Below are 21,907 nucleotides of genomic sequence, written 5' to 3' on the forward strand. Positions count from 1 at the left end.
TACAGGAAGTGAGCTTCTGAGATCTAAATAAGTCTCAATTTCAGACTTGACATATTGCAGGTCCATTCTGATCCTTGATGTATTAGAAATTGGTCCCTTGAGTCTTGTCCCAGAAAACAATCCAAGGAAGCCACTTCCTGGGAACCAGCTCCCACACCGGCTCTGCTCTCCCTCTGGGTTTTCTTCCCGACTCCCTCCATCTCCAAGGAGGGATAAATCTTTGTTATGAATAATTTACTAACTTCAAATTTGTCTTTTCCGCTTTTTTTTATCCAATAAGGTGTCATGCAGCGAGCCGCCGTGAAAAATTAATGAGCAGATGACATGAATTATTAATCGATATCTAATTACAACCCCCAAAAAACTGAACGAAGACTTGACAGGAAATTGATGGTGTTTTGACTGCAGACGTCGGCATCTGAATTGTTATGGATGAGTTTTGAATTGGACCYATTACACCTAAATAGTGTCTGCTGGGTGAGGAGTGGGASCCATACATTAGCTACTTWGCASTGGGAACAAAACTATAAGRAATAAGATAACAATACTTTTGTATGCCTGTACGGTTAATGTACAGTTACATAACTGTATAGTTAGTCTTTAACATGCATCTAATTTGCTTAYATCACCAATAATAGAACCTGAACAATTTTCCTTCTATAGTATCAGGAGCATGTTGCATTGCAATATGCCCAGTATAACGTACAGTCATATTCAATAACTTAGAATATTACTTAAAAGTTCATTTGTTTCAGTAACTGAATTTACTAAATGTAAGACTGATGTTTTTCCAAGTCTTTATTGTTTTATTTTCTGCTCATAAAAACATTTTTCATGAAGAAATCTGGGCATAATGAAAAGCATGTTTAATAGTTGTTAAATGTCCTTATTTTCAAATAAKGAAAATATATTCCTTACTGTGCTAAGATCCATCCTACACCTCAATTTTACTGCATCCGAGACACACAGGGTTGTGGAGATTAAATCATCTGTCAGAAAGCAGTGGGGTCTTCAAGGCACCACCTCCAGCACCAATTTTAATGCATTTTGAGCATGCACACCTGCATTCATAACAACATTTCACCTAAACACCGTCACACATGCATACTCCAGGGGGGGAAAAAAAAACAGGAAACAGTGGAGTGGCAGTTCTTGGGTCTGCACCGGTTCTGTCTCAGTGGGGACTGTCGGTGTGGGGACAGCCATGGGGGCTCTGGCAGCATTACATGAGGAGGACAAGTGGGTTGGATGCTTTGTTGCTGTGATGGTGTTTGTGTTGGGGGTCATTTGTTCTCTGYGTGGTGGCCTATGGCTCACATGATGTATGGACTCAGCTGGGTCCTGCTGGGGTTCTTAGTCCTTTGTCGAATCAGGTGTGATAGCAATGGGCGATAAGGGAGTTTGGTTTAACGTGTCTCTCCCAGCGCCTTTCTGCCCTGAGGGCAACTTCTCCTGTGCTTCACTGTCAAGCTGCCTCCGTGGTGGGGGTAAAGCTAGCAGGTGGGGGGTGCCTGGTGTCTGTCTGCCTGAGGCTGCCGTGGCCTCTGGGARCTGGGGCTACCTGCCTCTTGCTGCTCTTGAATGATGAGTGCTAAAATTTTCTACTCTTCTCACCAGTGTATTGTCTTTGCAATTTCAGGTGACAAACTAACACACAAGCCTATCCTACAGATATTCAAACTCATGCACCCATATATATAATCTGAAAGACTTGACGGTAATAAAAACAGATTTCAATAGATTTTTTGTTAATGCAACGTGTCAATTTTGACGATATATGAAATCCTAATATAATAAAGTTAAGCAAGCAATTAAGATGTCTTCTCCAACTATCTTTTTGTTTCTAAATCAAAGCTGCYCTTACTTGTGTATGCAATGAGCTATTTCATAGGATATACCTTAATTTAACAGCAGGACACGAAAAACAAAAAAAAAAGGAATGTTTAACAACAAAACATATACTTTTCTTTTCCTTCCAATTAATCTGAATGGTGAGGTAAATGTAATCATGATAGTTCATATATTAAAGTTTTAAAGACAATGGCTGACAGTTGCATATTTGAATGCATATGCCCAGATGTCACATTTCTTCTCTATGGTAACACTGCCAGGTTAGGTACACGTCAGACTCTAAACGTTTTATTTCGTCCTTTTGATTGGGAGGATATTTATRAAAAATGTCATGCTCAATGATGGTCAGCGTCCAGCTCTTTGCAACTTTCAGTGTAATAATCTATCATAAATCCCTTCAATTTCCAATTCATGCTTTTGTCATACTTACAGGTTGTGAAGGTAGCAGTGACGGGCTGGCTCCGACCCTGCTCTCTGAGCGCCACCAGGTTGACTGTATATTCCTCCCCAGGCCTCAGACCGCTCTGAATAAATGAGGTGATGGTGCTGGGCAGCTGGGCTGTCATGCCGCCATCATTGTCCTTTACAATAACAGACAAAAGTGATAAGAGTGGTAAGTAGTCTGTAGTGGTAAGTTAATGATATTTTAACAGTGACACTACAGAAGACGAAGAAGTCCACATAAAACTAACTTTTTAAAAACAATTTACACGTCTTGTAAATATACAGAGAAATGTACTGCAGTCTATTTTTTTTCTACCTGTAAACATTTGGATGGTTTAGCACATTAAATTCCCAAACCATATTACAAAGCAAAAAAACAATGTGCAACAGTGATTTTTTTTTTTTTCCCAGGTCGTGTTCTGCAGAGGCAGCAGTCTGTGCAATTCCAAAGGCCTGTCACTCATCAGTACAGAGGCCCCAGCTACATCCAGCTGTTCTCAAAGAGTCAATGTTGCAAATGCACTTCCTGCTGACAGATGTTTTACCTACTGCTGATCTGAGMACCCCAACCACATGCACTTTGACGACTGTCATCGCAGCAGAACATAAAGGATGTAGTAACTTTCTTTAAATACATTTCTAATATGAAATGTAATCTAGGTTTGTCAGTAACACATAATCAAACTGGAATAAATACATTTTAATCAGTCAGAATAACAATAAAAGTCAAAAAATGTAAACAGAATCATTGTCCATATCACAGAGCGGAGGAGTGTTTGATTTTTTTGGTATTATTTGATTTCTTTTTGTCTATTTWCTCAAGTCCCTTCTCCACTGTCAAGTCTTACTGTAGCTGGTTAATGTCTGTCTTATTCTGGAGCATCTCCTTTGCAGTTTGTTCCTCACTATTTTGGGCGTGTCAATCATCCTCATGAACATGCTGCTAAATGAGCAGAGGAACAACTTTCCACTCCAGGGAAAAAAAAAACTGTTTATCCGCCGTCATTGGTACACAGGGATGCATTTCTGCAGTTAGCATTTCAAGAAGTCAGAGGAGCTTGATTTTTTTCAGAAATGTTGGCCAGAGCTGCACTGTTTCTTGCTCTTTCGGTGCCTGTTCTTCCGAGAGATGTGCTGCTTGCAGGGCTGCAAAATCATGATCATTCTACTTCAAAAATTGATGYGTGTGCTCCCGGCAGTGCTCATAATTACGCACCTCCACACCAAGCAGCTACSTGATAGCAGAAAAGTGATTAAAGTCCCATCTGTGAGGGTGGGACTTTAATCCCATATAAAACCTACTCAAGGTAGTTTTTATAAAAACCTATAAAACCTTTATAAAACTTTATAAAACTTATAAAAACCTACTCAAAAACCTCACCCCTAAAGTCAATGTAAAGTTTTTCCTTAGAGATTAGACACGTCTCAGAAATTTCATTTTTATCCAGTAGTAATAAAGATCAAYCTGATGTCACACAGAATGTCAGAGCAAGTTCTTTTTTTAACTATCACGCTGAAAATTAAACATTTTCACAGGCAAGAAAACAGCCCAAAGCCTGCACCTAACATCATAACAACAAAAACAGCCAGATTCTTTAAAAGTGGCTATAAATATTTCTTCAGGAAAAAAAGTTTCTTTGTTCTGGTATTTGCTGCTCAGTATAAGCCTAAAGGTGTGATATCAGGAGCTTTTGCTTTGATAGGAGGCTCTCATTTCCTGGGATCTTAAACTTGCTAAGAACTGCTAAAATGCTCTTCCACCGCCTTAATGTTCAGGGCAAACCTGTGTAAGCTTGTTCCTACCCTTCCTCGTTTTTAGATATCCCGTTTTTCTTAGTTATGTGCAAAGTGGCCGTTTCTCTCAGTGACGATATCGATGTCTGTCTTGTTCACTTTTAGTCTAGTTCTAGCCTACTCTGCTTACCCAGAACCAGGACCAAACAAGGAGAAGCAACATTCAACTTATACGCTCCACAAATCTGGAACAAACTTCCAGAAAACTGCAAAACATTGCAAACACAGAGTTTCTTTAAATCAAGGCTGAAACCTTTGTTTGGAGAAACACTAAGAACATGTAAAATTGATCAACATATTTGATGTGCACTGGTGATATTGATGATGGCATTTGATAAAATGTAACGTTTAATGCTTGTTTCACAATTGGTGACTGTATGATGTTTTTATGATGTAGAGCACTTAGAACTGTGCTGATGCTGAGATATRCTCTACAGCTTGACTTGACTTTAAATGTAGTACGTTGTTTGAAAATGCAACAAAATAAATTATTTTCTATACATTATGTCTACAATTTTCAAACTGCTTCCTGATCAGAYRTTTAATTGCAGAAAATGTATGAAAAATTGATGGATTTTTCATTTTCATTTCTTGTGATGGCAAAATGTAAGCTTCAAGTAGAAGCATGGAGAAAACATGGAGAAAAACTACAAAAAAGAGTCCAAGTGCTAAGTTCAAACCATCTAAATCCCACTCATACGCAATATTTTTCATGTAGAAAAGTTGCACCAAAAAGCGGTTAACAGCAGTCTCTTTTTTTCCCCTTCACAGTAGCTGTATTTTTTCTCTTTTTGTTTGCAGTGCTGCTGGTTTGTGTGTGTCGCTACCAGGCTGCATGAATATCATGAAACCTATCAGGGGAGCAGTAGCGTGGATAAAAGAAGAACCCAGTGACTTTCACTTTGATTGTGAGACAGAGTCRTTGCTGTGGCGGAGCACTTAATGCTCTGAGTGCTCCTCATGTTTTAAATGTCACTTGGTATTGCTGTGAGCCAAATAATGGAGAAACCATCYACCCCCACTGTCTTCCTCCATCAAAAGGCTTCTGAAAGACTGAGGTTAAAGGCAAACTTTTTGTGCACGCACACATAAAAAATGCTTTACGTACGCAGAGATAAAATCAGTAATCTTAACAGATTTTAAAAAAGATGTATATATTTTATGCAATTAAAGATGCAAAATAAACGCACTTTCCGTTTAAATTTGACTTGAAAATGATCCAGTGTCAACAGATGCTTTAGCAARAAATACATGGGACCATGTTATGTTTCAGTTTTATAAACCCAATACACACAATTACAGAATAATAAACTAAAAGCTATAATATACTTTTACAAAAGGAAAGTTATAAAACCGACATTCTTACTGTTGGATGTTTTTACACACTGTACATGATCCTTATCATTATACCTTAACTCCAACATACAACATGTACTGTTTATTTATGTTCTGTGCTAAAAAAACTGCAACAAAACAGTTTTTAGTTTTCCTCACATGCACTGCAGTGTTGCTTTTCCTAACAACAGTGGTCTCAAAGCTCCCTCTTCTCTCCCCCGTCCCCCTTTCTCTGTTTCCCCTTTCGAGAATTTTGTGTTACACAGGCCAAAGCATTAATGCCTACTTCCATTACGAGATTGTCAAAATTCACAATCCCCGCTGCTGGATTAAATCCACGGGGGGTGGGACTGCCAACCCTTAATATGATTTCCCCTGTGGTGGTAGAAAGAGACAGTGAGGGAAGATTGAGTGAAAGGAATGCACAGTAGAATGAAAGGTAGTTAGAGAGAAAAGAGTTACAGATATCAAGCAAGAAGTGGTGCATGGAAGGTATAACAATCAGATCTGGGAAACTGTTTGAGAGGGGATGGACACCAATGAGGTATCGAGTTATGGAAAGACAGAAAAGGGGAGAATGGTTAAAACCAGTGAAATGATGCTCCTTTTCTTTAATACAGTAAAAACAAGCAAAACAAAACAAAAAATCTCTCAGCATCAGATTTAGGACTTAGTGCCAGGCCRTAACAGAGGGTATCTCTCTTGAGAATACCTTAAAGAAGAAAACCAATTACTGTGAGAGGGGAGATTAGAATTTGGAGTCTATATAAGGTTACAGTACTTCTCGCATTTTAGCTCAAAACCTGTCCTTGATATGATTTCACAAAGAAAAGGGGAAAGGGAGTAAGCTTGTTTATCCATCTAACAGCCAATGACCTTAACACAAGCCACTTGTTTAATTACATTCAAGCTTCATGTTGTGCAGGCACTTAAACTTAAAGCTATATTGAAAATTATGTGTAAAGTTTGGCTAAACTGAGCTTCTGTTCCTCAAGAACATTGCAAAATGGTGTGTAAAGAACCATTGCACCTTGCTGCTTTCAGAATGTTCATCATTCAGGTTATCTGTACTATTTTATTCAGGGCGATGTGTCGACTTTTTGGTTTCATTGCAATAATTACAGTTCATATAAAGTCTATTAGGGGTTTTTGTGATAGATGGCATAAACACACTTGTAGAAGGCAGTCCTGTGTATGTATTGAATCATCCAAAGAGTCATCAAAACATTCTCAAACATGATTTCAAATCACATATTTTTTCTAAATATCATGCAACCCTAGTATTAAACATTGTGTTCTACCTTGGGGATGAAGCTGATCTCCCATCCATCAAAGGAATAGTAAAACGGTTGCCATTGGACTTCCACTGATGTCTCTGTGATAGATTTGAAGACTAATCCATCTGGATTGGAAAGATCTGGATTCATAGAAAAAGCATTTGTTTAGTAACACTCTGTTTCATTCTTGTACTTTACTACATTTTAGACTGACTGATTATCAATAAGGCTACGTTAACTTTCGCTTTTCTTTATTGTTAAGATGCAATTGTTTTTTGTTCATTCCAATCCAGATTTATGTCACTAAAATTAAATGTCAAAGTTTTACATGGTCTGGATCCGAATACAGCTGATATGGTTTGTCGTTGCAGACATGGTAACCAATGACATGTTAAGTAACATTCTGCCTAGTTATTCCAGCTTCACATTTTCTTTTGAATAGTACACAAAATATTCCTTTGATAGGCGACTTTCCGCGGATAACTCGGAGTCACAATCCATAGAAAAATCAACAAACAGGCTAATCTGCAAATACTGAACCGCAAAAAGACAGTGAGCCACTGTATGTCTCCAGAAGCTTTAAACATCTAGAGTATAACATTTTTAAATTATTTTTTTTATTACAAAATAGTTCACATTTGGTCAAATTTAATTAAGTGCTTTTAGGTACTGGATTGGATTTAGGTCCATACATGAACTACAATTTCTTGCACATTAAATTGCTAAAATCAAAATCAGTCCACTAYTGGACTTGCTTGTTGTTTTGTATTCATTATTTCCTAAACTTTAACTGACGTTCCTGTCCTTCAAAACAAAAGCACCCCTGCAGTAGTGGGGCAGTGTTTAGCAGTGATCTCCTTACCTTAACTTTCAGTTTAGGTTAAGTTTTCAGTCATACTATATGCTTTCAGACAACTAATTGATYGGTGTTCTGTGAGATGTTCAAATCTTGTAATATTGTTTTAGAATCTAACCTAACTTTTAGAGTTTTCMCCAAACAACCAAATTTAGATTTTTATAWCGAGTTTAAATTATGCACAAAATGACTACTAAGTGACTTGGTGATTTCTGAAGGCCACTGGTTGAGCTTAATTTTTTTCCAAGGTTTCACTGGTAAAGGAGCTGACTGCATMCTACACATTTCTGAATTATAATTATCTCTTAAACATTTTGGAATGTTTTTTATTGGTTTGACTTATGAAATACCTGTAAAACACATTAAATCTTATGGTATTTAATGTGACAGAATTTGAAAGTGTTCCAGGGCATGAATACCTTAAGAAAGTTCTGTACTTCCTACACAATAATCTATGATCATTTTGTTGTATAAATATATAATCTGCACTATCACTTCAGTAAACAAAAAATATAATCATTACTCACCAGCACACAGTATTTCTGGAAGATATTAAAATGCCTTGYTCACCAGCAGCTACGTTCTAAACATCTCGATGGATAATCAGATTCTCTGTTTTATAATGTTATTTCAAGAAGACAACCCAATATATCACATCCTCACTGAAAAATGGCTCCATCAAGTTTAATTATTCTAAATTGACTTTATTACTCAAAATTTTTACCATAACTGAAATAAAATTCAATTATGTGTGAAATTGAGGATGATTTTAGCAGCCTTGATGGGACTAATGGAAATATGTTTGTGCAGCCACACATCAGCTGCAATAATGAATAGGCTATTACTTACTTAGGGGGTTGATAAGTCTGCGCTCTTAGTAGGCATGAAAACAACTGGCATGCCTCCCCAGCAGATCTGCTGGCTTGCCATTAACACCTGCCAGCGTGTGTGTGACACTGAGCAGTTTTTACAGGTTATATCACAGCCAGACAGCGTAAACAAGCAGGTCGTGATCTTAAACAAATTGGAAGTATTTTCTTTTTTTTAAGGGGAGGTGTAAATGCATTTATATAATCGACATGAGACTGTCAGAATGTATTAATGGAAAACCTCTATAAAAAAAGGAAAAGTACATTAGGTCTGGGACTAAACGCGCGAACTCCAGCAACTGACAAGTGAGTCTTTTGAAAAGAAGATATAAACAAAGTACAGAACGAAACTTACACGTCCACACAGTGATACTGGAGGGAACGCTGATTGAGTTGTTGATGACAGCAAACACATTGATGTTGTACTCTATGCCGGCTTCAAGACCTGTGATAATCCAAGATGATGTGTTTCCTGGGAGCCTCACTTCTAGCTGCACACCTGACAGAAACAAAAAAAATAAAATGACAAGAGGATGCACTTTTATCCCGCTGTTGCTTTTGCACGGCATTATGACACGACCAATGTTTGAAATGTTTTTTGTTTTTTTTTCTAGATTAAATAGAGATCTCTCCTTACCTCCAGGGCTGCTTGGAGTGTAGGTCACCAAGAAATCTGTCACCATAATGGACCCTTCCCACTCCAGCTCGATAGTACGATCTGTAACTCCACGTGCATTTAAATTCATGGCAGGTGCCACTGTTGAAACAAACACAAAAATATATATATTCTTGTGCTTTGCTAAAGATTAAACCTTCAATTTATAACAGTCCATAAAGTAAAAAAAAATAAATAAAGACAGCAAGTGTAAGAAAACAAAAAAARCATTTTAATTTTAAATCAGTTTTCTTTGTAATTAACAACAAAACCAGACTCAGTCACATGCTTGTTTTTTGAGTAAGTTAGTCTACGAAAAATAAATGTATGGCATAAGCAGGCCAATATGCGCAAGAATGTCATTAGATTACTTTCTTTTTAACACTTTCACAATCTGCAAATTGTTTGCCTAGCTTTAAACTGACCATGCGATGGTCAGTTTAAAAAACTGACCATCGCATGCATAAGGCATGTTTAAAGCTAGGCCACAAAAATTCACACACTACTACTCTCCGCTCTATGGGCTCCGCATAAAAAGCAGAGGTCATGTTGAATAAAAACACGTCGTCCAAAAATAAGGAAAATAGAGAAGAATGTTGGGATTAAGTAATGAAATACATAAATAACATAACTGCTGGCAACTGCAGGAATTTAACAAAGTGGGTGAAAATTGGCTGCCTRWTTTTATTTTATTTTTTTTTATGATGTGACTATCTTAAAAGTAGAAAAACTGACCAGGGARCACTGGAAGTTGAAAAAGAGTTAAATGACAGCTAAACGCTGTTCTAAGTGCTTGGATGAAAGAAATCTGGATGTTTCCTGCTTCTTAAAGGCATTCAGAACAAGTCAGAACGACCTTAATTGACCCATTAGTGTGACATTTTAAAAACTTGATTTTCCCAACCAATGTTCGAAAAGTCGAGGTCTATTCTATTTGGATATCTGAGAATCTTTTCTAACGTTTTAGCCAATTAAAAACTTTTCTTCAAAACGAAGAAAGAACCTTCATTAAAGAACCTCAGTGTCAACAATGTCATTGCAGTTAATGGATGGTTTATTTTATGAACTATTAAAATGCTTGCATTGAGTAGTCTTTAAGACCATTTTTTTATTTTTTGTTTTTTTTGTCCACACATGATTGATGTTCCATCAGTAAAGGTCCTGACTGAAACGTGTAGTGATAATGAAATATGTAAAAAAAAAAAAAAAAAAAAACTTTTCCTTTTATTTCATACAGTTACACTCAGTAGCACATGTTTTACACAGTAATATCCATCATATCTCACCATTTCCAATTTGCCTCTATTTACCATGTAAACAATCATTTTTTGTCAGTAAAAATAATGAGCTAATTCATTCTGAAAGCTTCACCTGAAGGCGTTCGTCTGTCAAACAACAAAAGCAATGTTACTCAGAATCATTGAACACGATGTAATCTATTTAAATATTCACTGAGACAGTTTTTCTCCCCTCTCAACTCGTTTCAGTATTAAAATAAGTGAGCAATGAGTACATCTGACACTATGCTGAAATATTAAAACCACTCATAGATAAAATTCTTCTCCTTCCACACTCYAGTTATTTTTGTCATAACAGCTGATGATGGAAAAAGAGCAAGCTCATTTTTCTAAATGTACTTTTGTGCAATAGCCTTTATGAACAGTATACATATGATGATTGATCATACCACTCTCAATACATCTGACTAGGAGACATAAATAAATAAACAAATGGCTGTAAATGAGGGTTGTAAAGCTTTCAATCGCATCAGTTCCTGTAGCAAATAAGACTTGTGAATACAATAMATGTAAATGCTGTGTGCATTAATGGCTTAGCCCAAAGCAGGTCTCCACACTTTAAATTAGCAAACAAAAACATTAGCGGTGCCTGATAAAACACTCGGCTGTAGCAGCTCACAGGCTCAGTTTCAATCACTCATAAAACAAAATGAAATCAAGTGCCATATTCATTTGGCTACATCTCTGCGCCAGACTCGGCACACGTTCAGAAGCCTCCGATAAAAGAGAGCATAAACATTGTCGTAATTAAAGACACTTCGCACGGCTTGCTAAATACCTTTCATTTCACCACTTCACTGATACTGAACATTCCCACAAGTAAAAGAACTCTGCTCTTGTAGTGAGAGGCGAGATTTTCTAGCCGCAAACCAGACCGACGGCTATGAATGTAAATGTGGAGGCATATGCAGGAGTGTTTACAGCTTCCCCTGCCGCAAAGAACAAAAGCGGGGCTGGGGAGACAAGTGAAGGACGTACACAGGAAGATGAAGCTGTGGACACGAACGGTTTAAGTCAGAGACACACAGAGGACAGAGTAGAGTGGGAAAAGTGGATGGAGCGCGTGCGTGAGAGGAGTAAATAATTAATCCTGAAAGATGATCAAGTGAGCGATAAAGAYGAGAAGCGTGAAGCGGACACAGGTAAAGGGCCAATGAGTGCAATGGTGTGATAAACAACCTCTCACCTCCGCAACACAGGAGGCCATACAACGAGGCCTCCTCTGGGAACTTTTGGGACATTTCAGAAGCTATTTCAACTACTTTCCCGCGTGCCTGACAGACGGGCAACATGCTGTGCAGCAGCTTGTTTATTTTAAAGCAGTGCGAACAACTTCTCCAACATTTTGCAGCGAGATTTATTTCAGCAGCCCAACTCAACTTGGTTGGGTACAGGAAGAAAATAAAAATCCAAGGGGAAGCAACAGAAGTCCAGAGGAAAGACGAACAGTGATGAAATAAGGACAGCCTGCAGGCGAAGTGAGTCATTCACTCAAAAATAGAGACATAAATCAAGATGAAAGACAGGAGCAGAGTTCCTGTGAATGTAAAATTTGTCCSGAAGCTAAAGTGTGTACGTTTTCTATAAAGAGTAATGCAATATTCACGATCATCGTTGAGCTTGTATTAATATTTGAATATGATACAGCTGCAAGAAAGGTTTCAACATACCAGCATTTTYTTCAGGATACATTTTCTTCAAAGACGGTAAATAAATACACCACAAGCAGTGTAATGGAAAGAAACCAGAAACAGTTGATCAATTATATGTTATATGAAGATGAAGTTACACGATATTATGCCTTTTAACTTATTACAGTTCTTAATGTTATACTTTAGTATAAAAAGAAATCGGCACCATTTATCCAAATTGCATCTTTTGTGGTTTAATTCAAAAGGGCGACAGACTGAAGGTCATTTCAGCCTCTTGTGATAACTCTAAGTCTCATTAGGCGTAATCAGCGGAAAGACTGAACCTAACAACAAAGGTCACTCCACCATCAGATGCTCCATTGTGTAATTAACTTCTATTACCTGATTGAGTTAAGACCTTTACGCAGTGGTCTGAGAAGGTTTTGCCGCCTTACAGATTTCTCTTATTTTTGCATGTTTGTCATGCACAATTATCAAATAAATTTCAATACCAGACAAACATAACCTGAGTAAGAAAGTTAGTGTCTTTCTAAAGCTGTTTTGCACCATCATCACTTATAAACTATTTTTTATATCTTTATCCAATAATAATATCAATTTGATTATCTGAAACACTAAAGTACAACAACAAATGTTTCAGAAAGTGTGAAAAATATTTTTGCCACCCGCATATAAAAGTAGGAAGTAGTCTTAAATTATAAAACATTTTTTAGCAGTAGCTGTTGTTACGATGCACATGACTAATGTTAATTTATTTCTCTCAGATAAGTTTAAAATTCATCTTCTCATAATAACATTATTGCAACTTAGAGAAACATTTTTTTTTTACTTTTAACAATCAGTACTGTATAAGTAAATGGCAAAAATGAATGTAGTGTAAAATGCACCGACATTCAGTCCTTYTCAGCTGGTCCATGTGTGAAGATAAAAATGCAATACTTAAAAAAAATAAAAAGGGTTTTTAAAATCACTAATCCCTAGTTTCATCAACAACTTCATTGCATGAAACATTTAAATAGACTTGTTTTTTAGTTAACCAGCACAAATGATGTCAACACAAGCAGAGGCACTGATTCCAAGGAGGAAAAGAAAATCGGGATAAGAATCAAGCCTGGAACTACAGCTATTCTTTAGACCACCCTAATTTTGGCTCTTGTCCAGTCCTGAGAAAATGGAGTGGATGAGGTGAAACTTTCGCTGCAGGAACAAGAAATCAGCAGCTATTGTCCCCACCACTCTGCAGAGACTTGACCCTGTCACAACTCAGTGGGCAGTAAGTCTTTCACGCCAACAAAATACAGGTAGGTGAAGCTAACGTCTTGATAGAATAAAATTCTCTATCAACATGAATAAGGTTCTGATGATTAAGCACAGTCACGCAGGCCTGTAAAAATGACTTGTATTTTAACAAGTCAGAGGACTACAAAGCGCTTCACACTATATTCTCCCATTCACATTCACATGTTGAATGTGGTAAGCTTCTGGATTGTCGCCACAGCTGGTTTGGGGCAGTTTGACAGAAGCGAGGCTGCCAAGCCATCAGCGCTGCTGACCACCACCAGCAGCCAAGGTGAATGAATCATCTTTCTCAAGGACACAACGACTGAGATAAACAGAGCAGGGACTGGAACCAACAACTCACAAATTACAGGACAAACTCCAACTTTCTGAGCCACCATCGGCCATTCCAAGTATAGACAGTGCTTGGAGATCAAAAACAGTATGACTTAGCAAAGGGCATTTTAACTAAATACTATTAAAGCTGAGATACAAAAACAGGCAATTTCAGAATCAATACATGCATGTCAGTTTTGGTAGATTGCTACACAAAACTACTAAAGAGTTTATCACAAGAGCAAAARCTTTYTAAGGGTATCMTTCTGYCAGAARRTATAGTTTYAGTCTAAACCAAATACATTCAAGGTGTTWTCACAATTAACGTGTTTAGTCTGTTTAAAACAAATTCTGGTTCATTCTGAYYTTGGTGCGTTTTTGTAGCTGTGAACAGAACAATCACACCAAGACGGGGATCCCCAGACCGCCTCYTCTGTCTCGGGACAGTTGCAAAAAAAAACTCTGGATCAGTTCGTATTGGGTGTGAATGCAATCTGACCCTSAGGCAACACACCTACCAGGTCAATGCACAAAGCTTGAGTCAAAAATCTATCTGMAACAAGGTTTGCATTGCACTGTGGGATACGGTAGAGTAAACAAACTGATAAACAAATGCAGTGTGTCYTCTTTGTAATMTCAGATGTGSTTGTTGAACAGTAAACAATAACAACAATGATTTCAAAAACCTCCACACACACAGTGCTCTACTGGATKGAAATCCAGTAGAGCACCTTTGGGATGTTGTGGAACAGGAGATTTGCATCACGGACTTGCAGGCAAAATGTGGCTCCAACCCTATCGAGGTGAATCTAATAAAATGACTGGTGAATAATATGTTCTCAGACAGGTTGTCTGCATGAATGTCAGCTCATATGTAATTTTTATTTTTTTTTTGTTGCTGCTGCTTAATTCTGTCTTCCCACTCTGATTAAACCCCCCCAAAAAATCTGTCTTCATTCGTATGATATATTAATATTTTCATGTCTCGAAACAGCTTAGATGATACTCTTCCATTTTTGCTTCATTTAGTATGCTGCCATCTGCGAATACACAAATTAGCCCCGGCTCTCAGCTCATCTCCTTCCTGCCCCAGTAACATCCACATCCTTCCCTCGTCTCAACCTCTCCTTACTGATTAAAGAGAGCAGCAGGTTAAGCCTACAGTTTATGARCATAGARAGACACACACAGTTACACAAGAAGCAGATCCAGAGGAGAGGTCTGATGTTGCATGGGSTCCTTTACTGGYTCACATTTAGTAAAATGTGGTTTAAAGACCAGATATYATAACAACTTACAGAAAAAAAGTAAAAAWAAAWAWAWAAATAACAGTGTAAAACATAAATAAATTGAAATAAGACTTTTTGAACGGGATCTCAACTAAAGGATGAGATTCATAACACAATTATATAAAACATTTTCTACTGTTTGCCAAGTTTTTTTCTTTTAAGTAATTTSCCAGTTTACCCTCCTTTATAGTTTATCGTTTATGTAATCTAAATTAAATATATTTCATTCAGAGGGGGCCCTTCAAGTTTTTGTGTTTCCATTCAGGTCTCTGCTGCTGAAACAGTCCTAGTACTAAAACAATAAAAACACTCAGATGTTTTTTAGCAATATCTTCATGTGTAGTCAGTGTCACGAAAATGAGCATTTAAAAAAAAAAAAAAACTCAATTGACAGGCACTGCCCCTCACCTAGCAACCCCAATAGAGCCCAGCTCCTCACCTAGCAACCCGAGCAGAGCTCCGCCCACTTAGGCAAACTAATAATGTCTTCTGGTTTTACCGCTGTCTGTGCTGTATAATGCTTCTGGAATAGACAAGTGTTTTGCTGTCAGCTGAAATGCACTAGCGTTCATATCCATTCTCCCAGTCAGGAAAAACARAGCTGTGTGGTTTAATACAATKTTTATGTTTCTATAAACGTTGTTTATGCGCATTTTGAAGTATCATGTTCAAGTTAATGGAAATCTCAAAGCTTGAAATTCTTTCCTCAGTTTTGCAAAAATCTTTTTACTCTCGGTTGAAGTGTTTTTTTGCTTTTCCAAAAAAGAGATGCAGAGCTGAAGGAGAGATGGAAACACATTTCTAGAATAAGTTGTAGCTGTAGAGCTCTGATGAATATCTTCATTTTTTCAAATTCTGCACTYTGCAATCTCCAATATTGCTAAAATACAGCCAGATTATGCTTCTCTTTCACTTTTTGCTAATTTCTTTACTTTTTCTGTATGCATTTCACTTAAATCTGGTTTCACACCCCTCTGCACTCATTGGATTGGAGAAGCTTCCCCTCCCTCTCTTCGTTTCACAATATGCTGTGATTCTAGTCATTCTTTGCATGATGTGCCTGTTAAAATCTACTTACATGGATTCTTAGCCGAGTAGAACAGAAGCAGCTAAAGACATTGTTTTATTATTATTATTTCAACCAATAGATTGCTAGATTTTTAATCTGTGCCACATATTAGTACAAATCTGCTGATCCCATTAGTAAATAAATTGATAACTACTCTCTCAAATCATTTCTCCCTCATGTTTACCCAGAATAATTAGCTTGAGCACAACTCGTTTTTTTTCCCTCAGTGTTTGAGTCCATTTTTTATAGAGAAACACAAATAAGCATGGCTTAATTTTTTAATAGGTATTTACAGGTGTGATGAGGGGCTTGTGATTAAAAAATAAATAAATAAAACTATTACATGTCTGTGCCTTTTTTTTTACAAGATGTCATTAAAAACCTGGGGATTACCTTTTGTCTAGCTACCCAGTGCCACAGAATTTTCACATAAAAATATATGTGCAGTTTCTGACCCCATGACTAAAAAGATCCAATTTAAATTCAACAGTCTCCATTATTTCACATACTGAGAGAATATAGGCCACCATAATTGAAGAAAAAATGCCTGCCGTTTCTCTTCGGTTCCTGATAACATGAAACACTTAAGCCTGTCACCCTGTGCTCCTCTGGTTATTGAACTGCCACGTTTTGTATTCAACAAACTCACCCCTACAAGCAGTGGCTAATTACAAAAAAAAATAAATAAATAAGCAATCTGTCCCTCTCACTTGGTATAGATATTAAATAAGGGGAAATGGAATGGATGAATCAGCCTTAGAAATACCATTTTCCCTTCCTGATTTTTTTATCGCTTGCTCCCCTATCTGTCCCCATCCATCATGTTGTTGACAGGTAACTCAAATGGCAGAGGAGGATGTGATATTTTGGCACTGAGGCCCAGCTTTGAACAAAGGCAAGCACAGCTCAGAAACTGTCTCAGCTGCAGTTAATGTGACAGTTGGCTCCCCAGATGAATGTGACTTTTGACAAATGAACATCGTTAGACCTTCTGCTGTCCAGCAAGTCATGCACCCCCACTACTTGCATTTGCAGCACAAAAAGGTTTATTTTACAGCCCTGCATGTATGCTAACAATGGTGGAGCTGAAGCCTGTAATTTTTCCACCTCAAGCTTGCGGAATCTGTGTTGAACACAAAACACAGCAAGGGTTTTTTTTCTCAGTTTTTCTGAGAAATTAATTCAATAGATGTTCATGCACATATTTGTTTTTTTGTTGTTTTTTTAACTAGAGGCATGTTAAGAGCTTCAAATCTCTTATAGTCACAAAAACGATTAGAGTTTAAGAAATAAAATTCTACTTACACTGTAAATTTAAATAACAACATGAGAAAAAGCCAAATTCATTCATTCATTCAAGGTAATTGAAACTGCTATTTTTTCCAGTGCAACGTGATCTGAATAGATGTTACTTTGTGCAGTAATAGTGAGGCTAAATGTAAGAGCTCATTTAAAAGAAAAAAAGCTGCATTATTCAGAACACTGGAACCTTGAGAAGACTCTCGTATTACATGACTAAAAATCATGGCCCCTGGACTCAGATCTTTAAAAACTATTCTTGACTGCTGTCCAAATCGATACACATGGTATCAATTCAAAACATTTTTTATGTTAAATTAATCTCTTTAAATTGTGAGACTTTTCAAGTTAGTTTTCCTTTTTTCATTGGTCACCAACTCTAGTATGATATCTACTGGTTTTCTAGCCAGTTATATTTAAAATGACAAATGATTAGTGAAGCCACGTCAGWAAGGAAAGCTAGCTTAAACACCTGTTAGCTTCAGTCACTGACTTCACGTATAACAAAAGAAGTAGTTTTATATTGCTTCTTTTGCCTTCTTGACAACTCCAACTAAAGAAAAACTAAACACTCATGGTAAAACCTGGTATATTTAGGCATATAAAGTCTTAATACTTTGCACATAGAAAATGTTTTAAAAAACTAGGGCTGAAAAGGTTTGGACTCCTCAACAACCATAGAAGTGTTTGTTTCTGTAAAAAAATTTTTCATCTTTTCAATAATTTTTTACAAATAATCATCTGTAAAGCATTCAACAACAAATCTAACACTGATTTAATCAGAGTGCTGAGATTTTCACCAGAATCTTCAAATGATTATACTGAAAGGGATAACTGCAACAAAAAACCATGGGGGATTCTGTTGCACTTTGAATCCGCTTTCACGATCACAGCTCTCAGGATTACAACCACGCCCTGTTMTCACAGTGTCAGAAAATCATAGTCAAAACAATTAAATAAAAATGTCAGAAACACAGATATCTGGTTTCCTGCAGCTCTTGTGTGATGTAAGCTTGTGTGTGTGTGTTTTTTTAAATAGTGTTTCTGTCCTCAAGCATTTAATCTTTCAGATCTTCATTAATGAAGAACAACTTTTTTGAGGGAATTTTTTTGCTTCACATGGTTTAATCACATATGCCAAAATACTTCTTAGGGTAAAAACATAAATAAAAAATTAGCTTACCTGAGTTACAATCATCTCCAGCAAARCCATCCTGGCAGACACAGAAACCCTCCTTGCAGACTCCCTTCTTGCTGCAGTTGTTGGCGCAGTAGACCAATGAACAGTCTTCTCCCACATAGCCGGGGCGGCACTGGCACGTCCCGTTGACACACAACCCCTGATCTGAGCAGTCGTTGAGACACCGTCCGACCATGCAGTCTTCGCCTGTGAAGGACTCCTCGCACACGCATTCACCATCGATACACAGGCCTCTGCCTGAGCAGTCGGAGGGGCATCGTGGCTCTGAACAGTTGTCGCCTCCAAAGTCCCGATCACACACACACTCCCCTTCGATGCACACCCCCTGACCGGAGCAGTCATTTGGGCAACGAGGCTCGGAGCAGTTTTTGCCGCCCCAGCCTTCCTCACAGATGCAGCCACACAGATCAAAGCTGAAGCTCCCGTGGCCGCTGCAACCTGGGACAAAGTCCAGACGACCTAAGATGAAAAGTGGACACAGTCTGCTTTACACAATGGCTCCAGTTTGATACCGTCTTCAAGCAAGAAAGAAAACATTACATGTTGAATGAAATTWGKTAAATTCCTTTCAAAGTCAAAGACTTTGTGTTTAATAAGACAACTGCAAACAGACTAGAAAACTGTTGTCAGGACATATAAATGTACAGTTGCTTCAATTAGATTATTCCAGCAGCCATCCTCCTCGGCTGCGTGTGTCATCCTCTTTCTGATTCTGATCATGACTGCTAGAGAAAATCATTTTCTCACCATGGAGATGGAGCGTTTTCAGAGAGTATTTGAAATGGGTGATGGTGTCATTGGAGCAGATACTTTAACCGTCATTTATTCCGTGGCTCTGTCCACGCTGGTCTTCTCGTAACATGGATGGGAGAATTATCAGAGGTTTCTCTACACCCTTTCTCCACGGAGCAGGTAAAAAGAAAATGCCAATCAGAATCAATAACGTCGTGTTGTCTGTGCCTTGTGTTTTCTGCTTGGCATACTTGTTTGTCTGTCTGTCTGTTTTTGTTAATCTGTTCAATTTTTCTTTCTTTCTACATAAAGAACACTAAAAAAAAACGGAATCTTTATTTAAATACGTTGTCGTCAGGAAGCGACAGAACTCACCCATGGCAGAGCCTTCCCCACAGCATCCAGATCCACACTGAGCTCTGAGCATGGACACCTCTCTCTCCAGCATCTCCACTCTGGTGGCCAGTTGCTGGATTGTGGTTATCGCTGGACAACTGCACGCTGCTTTTGGTATGTTGATGCGGTGTGTAAACGTCACCTAGGCAAGGAGCAACAGTTTGGTTTGAATTTCACAGCATTGGACAAGGCAATAAAATCATCTATTTTGAATGTCCTCTTGAGTTTGTTCATGTTTGAAGAATTAAGGTTTTAGACTCCTGGTTAAGTATAAGATTATGATCAGCATACGAGAAATGTTGGRCTCCCTGTTGCAGACTATTTCTTGAGTCTTATCTTACCCATCAGACACACATACATAAAGTGAAAGACCTGCAACTGCCCTGCTTTCTTTGGTCAAACACTAATACTAGCACAATGTTTACTGTGAGTGAATTTTATATGCAACAGTCCACATACAGTTTTACAATGTATTTTTTTTTAGTTTTAGCTAACTGTAAGGTTTCTCCCCACCATCAATACTTTCAGACAAGGTGCAAAATATACATGAAGCAATGCAGACTAATAAAAAAAAAATGCTATGCAGTTGCATTTTTGTTAATTCCACTTAGGACAAGAGGAGGGGACAGGTCAGGAAGGAAAGTGGCAGAAGATATCTGTAACTTAAATGCTAGCTAAGGCAGGACACTGATTGTTCAAACCGCCCAGGCTCCAGACAAGAGGCTGTTTTATTTTTATAATTTTAGAAAGATTGCTTGAATTTCTGTCAGTAATACACACATTGTTTTTTTATTGTTGTGTAATAAGAGCAAACAGACATGAGAAATCCAAACAGACTCCCTGCACTGAACCCAATTGAACAGCAAAGGCTATAAAAAGTGATTGATTTTAATTTGGGTGAAAACAACACTCGTCTCTAAATAACTCATCATGTGAAATTACTGAAAGTAATAGTGCAAAATAATGTTCAGAAAAGCCACCTGACTCTCTGCATCAAGCGTCTGCTCCGTGTATTCTGTTGGCCCCGCTGGCTCCCCTGGACCCTCAGCTGGAGGTCTGGATCCCAACTCAGCGTGAGAATCTGCACAATTCAAAGAACACGTCTTAAAAGTTTTAAATAAAAAAAAACAAAAAACTATGCTGTGCATGCTTCTAAAATGTCTAGACGATTTCTCCAAATTGACCCTTCACAATATCCAGCTGATCAGAAGGATGAGAGGGTCACCTGGGGCCACAGATGCATCCAGGTCGAYGGAGCACAGAGACTCCATCGGCACGTTAATGTTGTACACGTGGTTAAAGACAAGAGGCTGCTCTCGTAGTGTCTGGTTGACTGAGGAAGCAGAGGGAAACTGATCCCCCTCTGGGATCTGCCTCCTCACTCTGGTGGTTCGAACCAGCTTGTTGTCTCCTGATGGAGCAGCGTGTGCAGCACCCTGGAGCGAGAGACAACATGAAACAAAAAAACATTACACGTTTTGTGGACTCAGGGGATTCAGGTTTGTTCTCTCTCTCTTTTTTTTTTTTGTCCTTCATATGACAGTGCATTTACAAAATGATGGAGTAACGACAAAGAAAAGAGCCCAGGGGTATAACAAACAAGGCGGCAATAAAACGCAAAATCTGAAAAATGGTGTTTTCTGGCTGTAACACTGACAAAACTATTTTCAAATAGAGAAACGGTAATCTCCAAAAAGCAGTGGTGACAGCTCTGCATTTAAAAGCTAGGTTTTCTGACTGTCAAAGTAAAATGCATTACATAAGAAGCAAGATCCCATCATATAGAAGTAATCATATATATCTGCAAAAGTAACTTAGTATCCCATTTAACCTTTCCATATTGCGATTTAAATTAATTGGCGTTAAAAAGTATTTAATCTCTGAAAAATGTGATGGTAATGTTCATTAAGGACATCTGGGGATCAACTCTTTGTAGAACCATATTTTCAAGAAACTACAGCTGAGAGTCACTTGGGGTACATACGTCTTCTTCACCAACTTCACCAACTTTAAGGAGACTGAGATTTTTGTCCAACCTTTTTTTAGGCTCGTGGATGAATAACACATATGAACAACAAATCTTAAATCTTACCATCAATTACAAATTAGATTAAAGTCTGATTTTAAATACCGTGATCGGAGATCAGGTTGCATGTTTTTGGTTGCAACCCTGCAATGTAAAAAAAGAAGTGTCTCTAATTTAGACGCTTGGCAGCTGTGGTCGAAAGATTTTTACTGTAAAAGTGACCATAGCTGAGTTTCTTTGTTTTTGTGGG

General features: G+C 37.8%; 1 protein-coding gene across 1 annotated transcript in view; it reads right to left on the bottom strand.

Annotated features, from left to right (window-relative positions):
* The window catches only part of tnr (tenascin R (restrictin, janusin)), a 170,276-nt gene that overhangs the window by 51,939 nt on the left and 96,430 nt on the right, over nucleotides 1-21,907 (bottom strand). Inside the window, exons 5-12 of the mRNA XM_017309882.1 lie at nucleotides 20,857-21,067; nucleotides 20,612-20,712; nucleotides 19,611-19,773; nucleotides 18,486-18,962; nucleotides 9,064-9,183; nucleotides 8,782-8,925; nucleotides 6,726-6,841; nucleotides 2,282-2,432 (exon numbers count right to left, since the gene is read on the bottom strand). Coding sequence (XP_017165371.1) covers nucleotides 2,282-2,432; nucleotides 6,726-6,841; nucleotides 8,782-8,925; nucleotides 9,064-9,183; nucleotides 18,486-18,962; nucleotides 19,611-19,773; nucleotides 20,612-20,712; nucleotides 20,857-21,067 — 1,483 coding nt within the window. The remainder of the gene's footprint in view (nucleotides 1-2,281; nucleotides 2,433-6,725; nucleotides 6,842-8,781; nucleotides 8,926-9,063; nucleotides 9,184-18,485; nucleotides 18,963-19,610; nucleotides 19,774-20,611; nucleotides 20,713-20,856; nucleotides 21,068-21,907) is intronic.

This window comes from Poecilia reticulata, linkage group LG17 (assembly GCF_000633615.1).
Source record: "Poecilia reticulata strain Guanapo linkage group LG17, Guppy_female_1.0+MT, whole genome shotgun sequence".
NCBI lineage: Eukaryota > Metazoa > Chordata > Actinopteri > Cyprinodontiformes > Poeciliidae > Poecilia > Poecilia reticulata.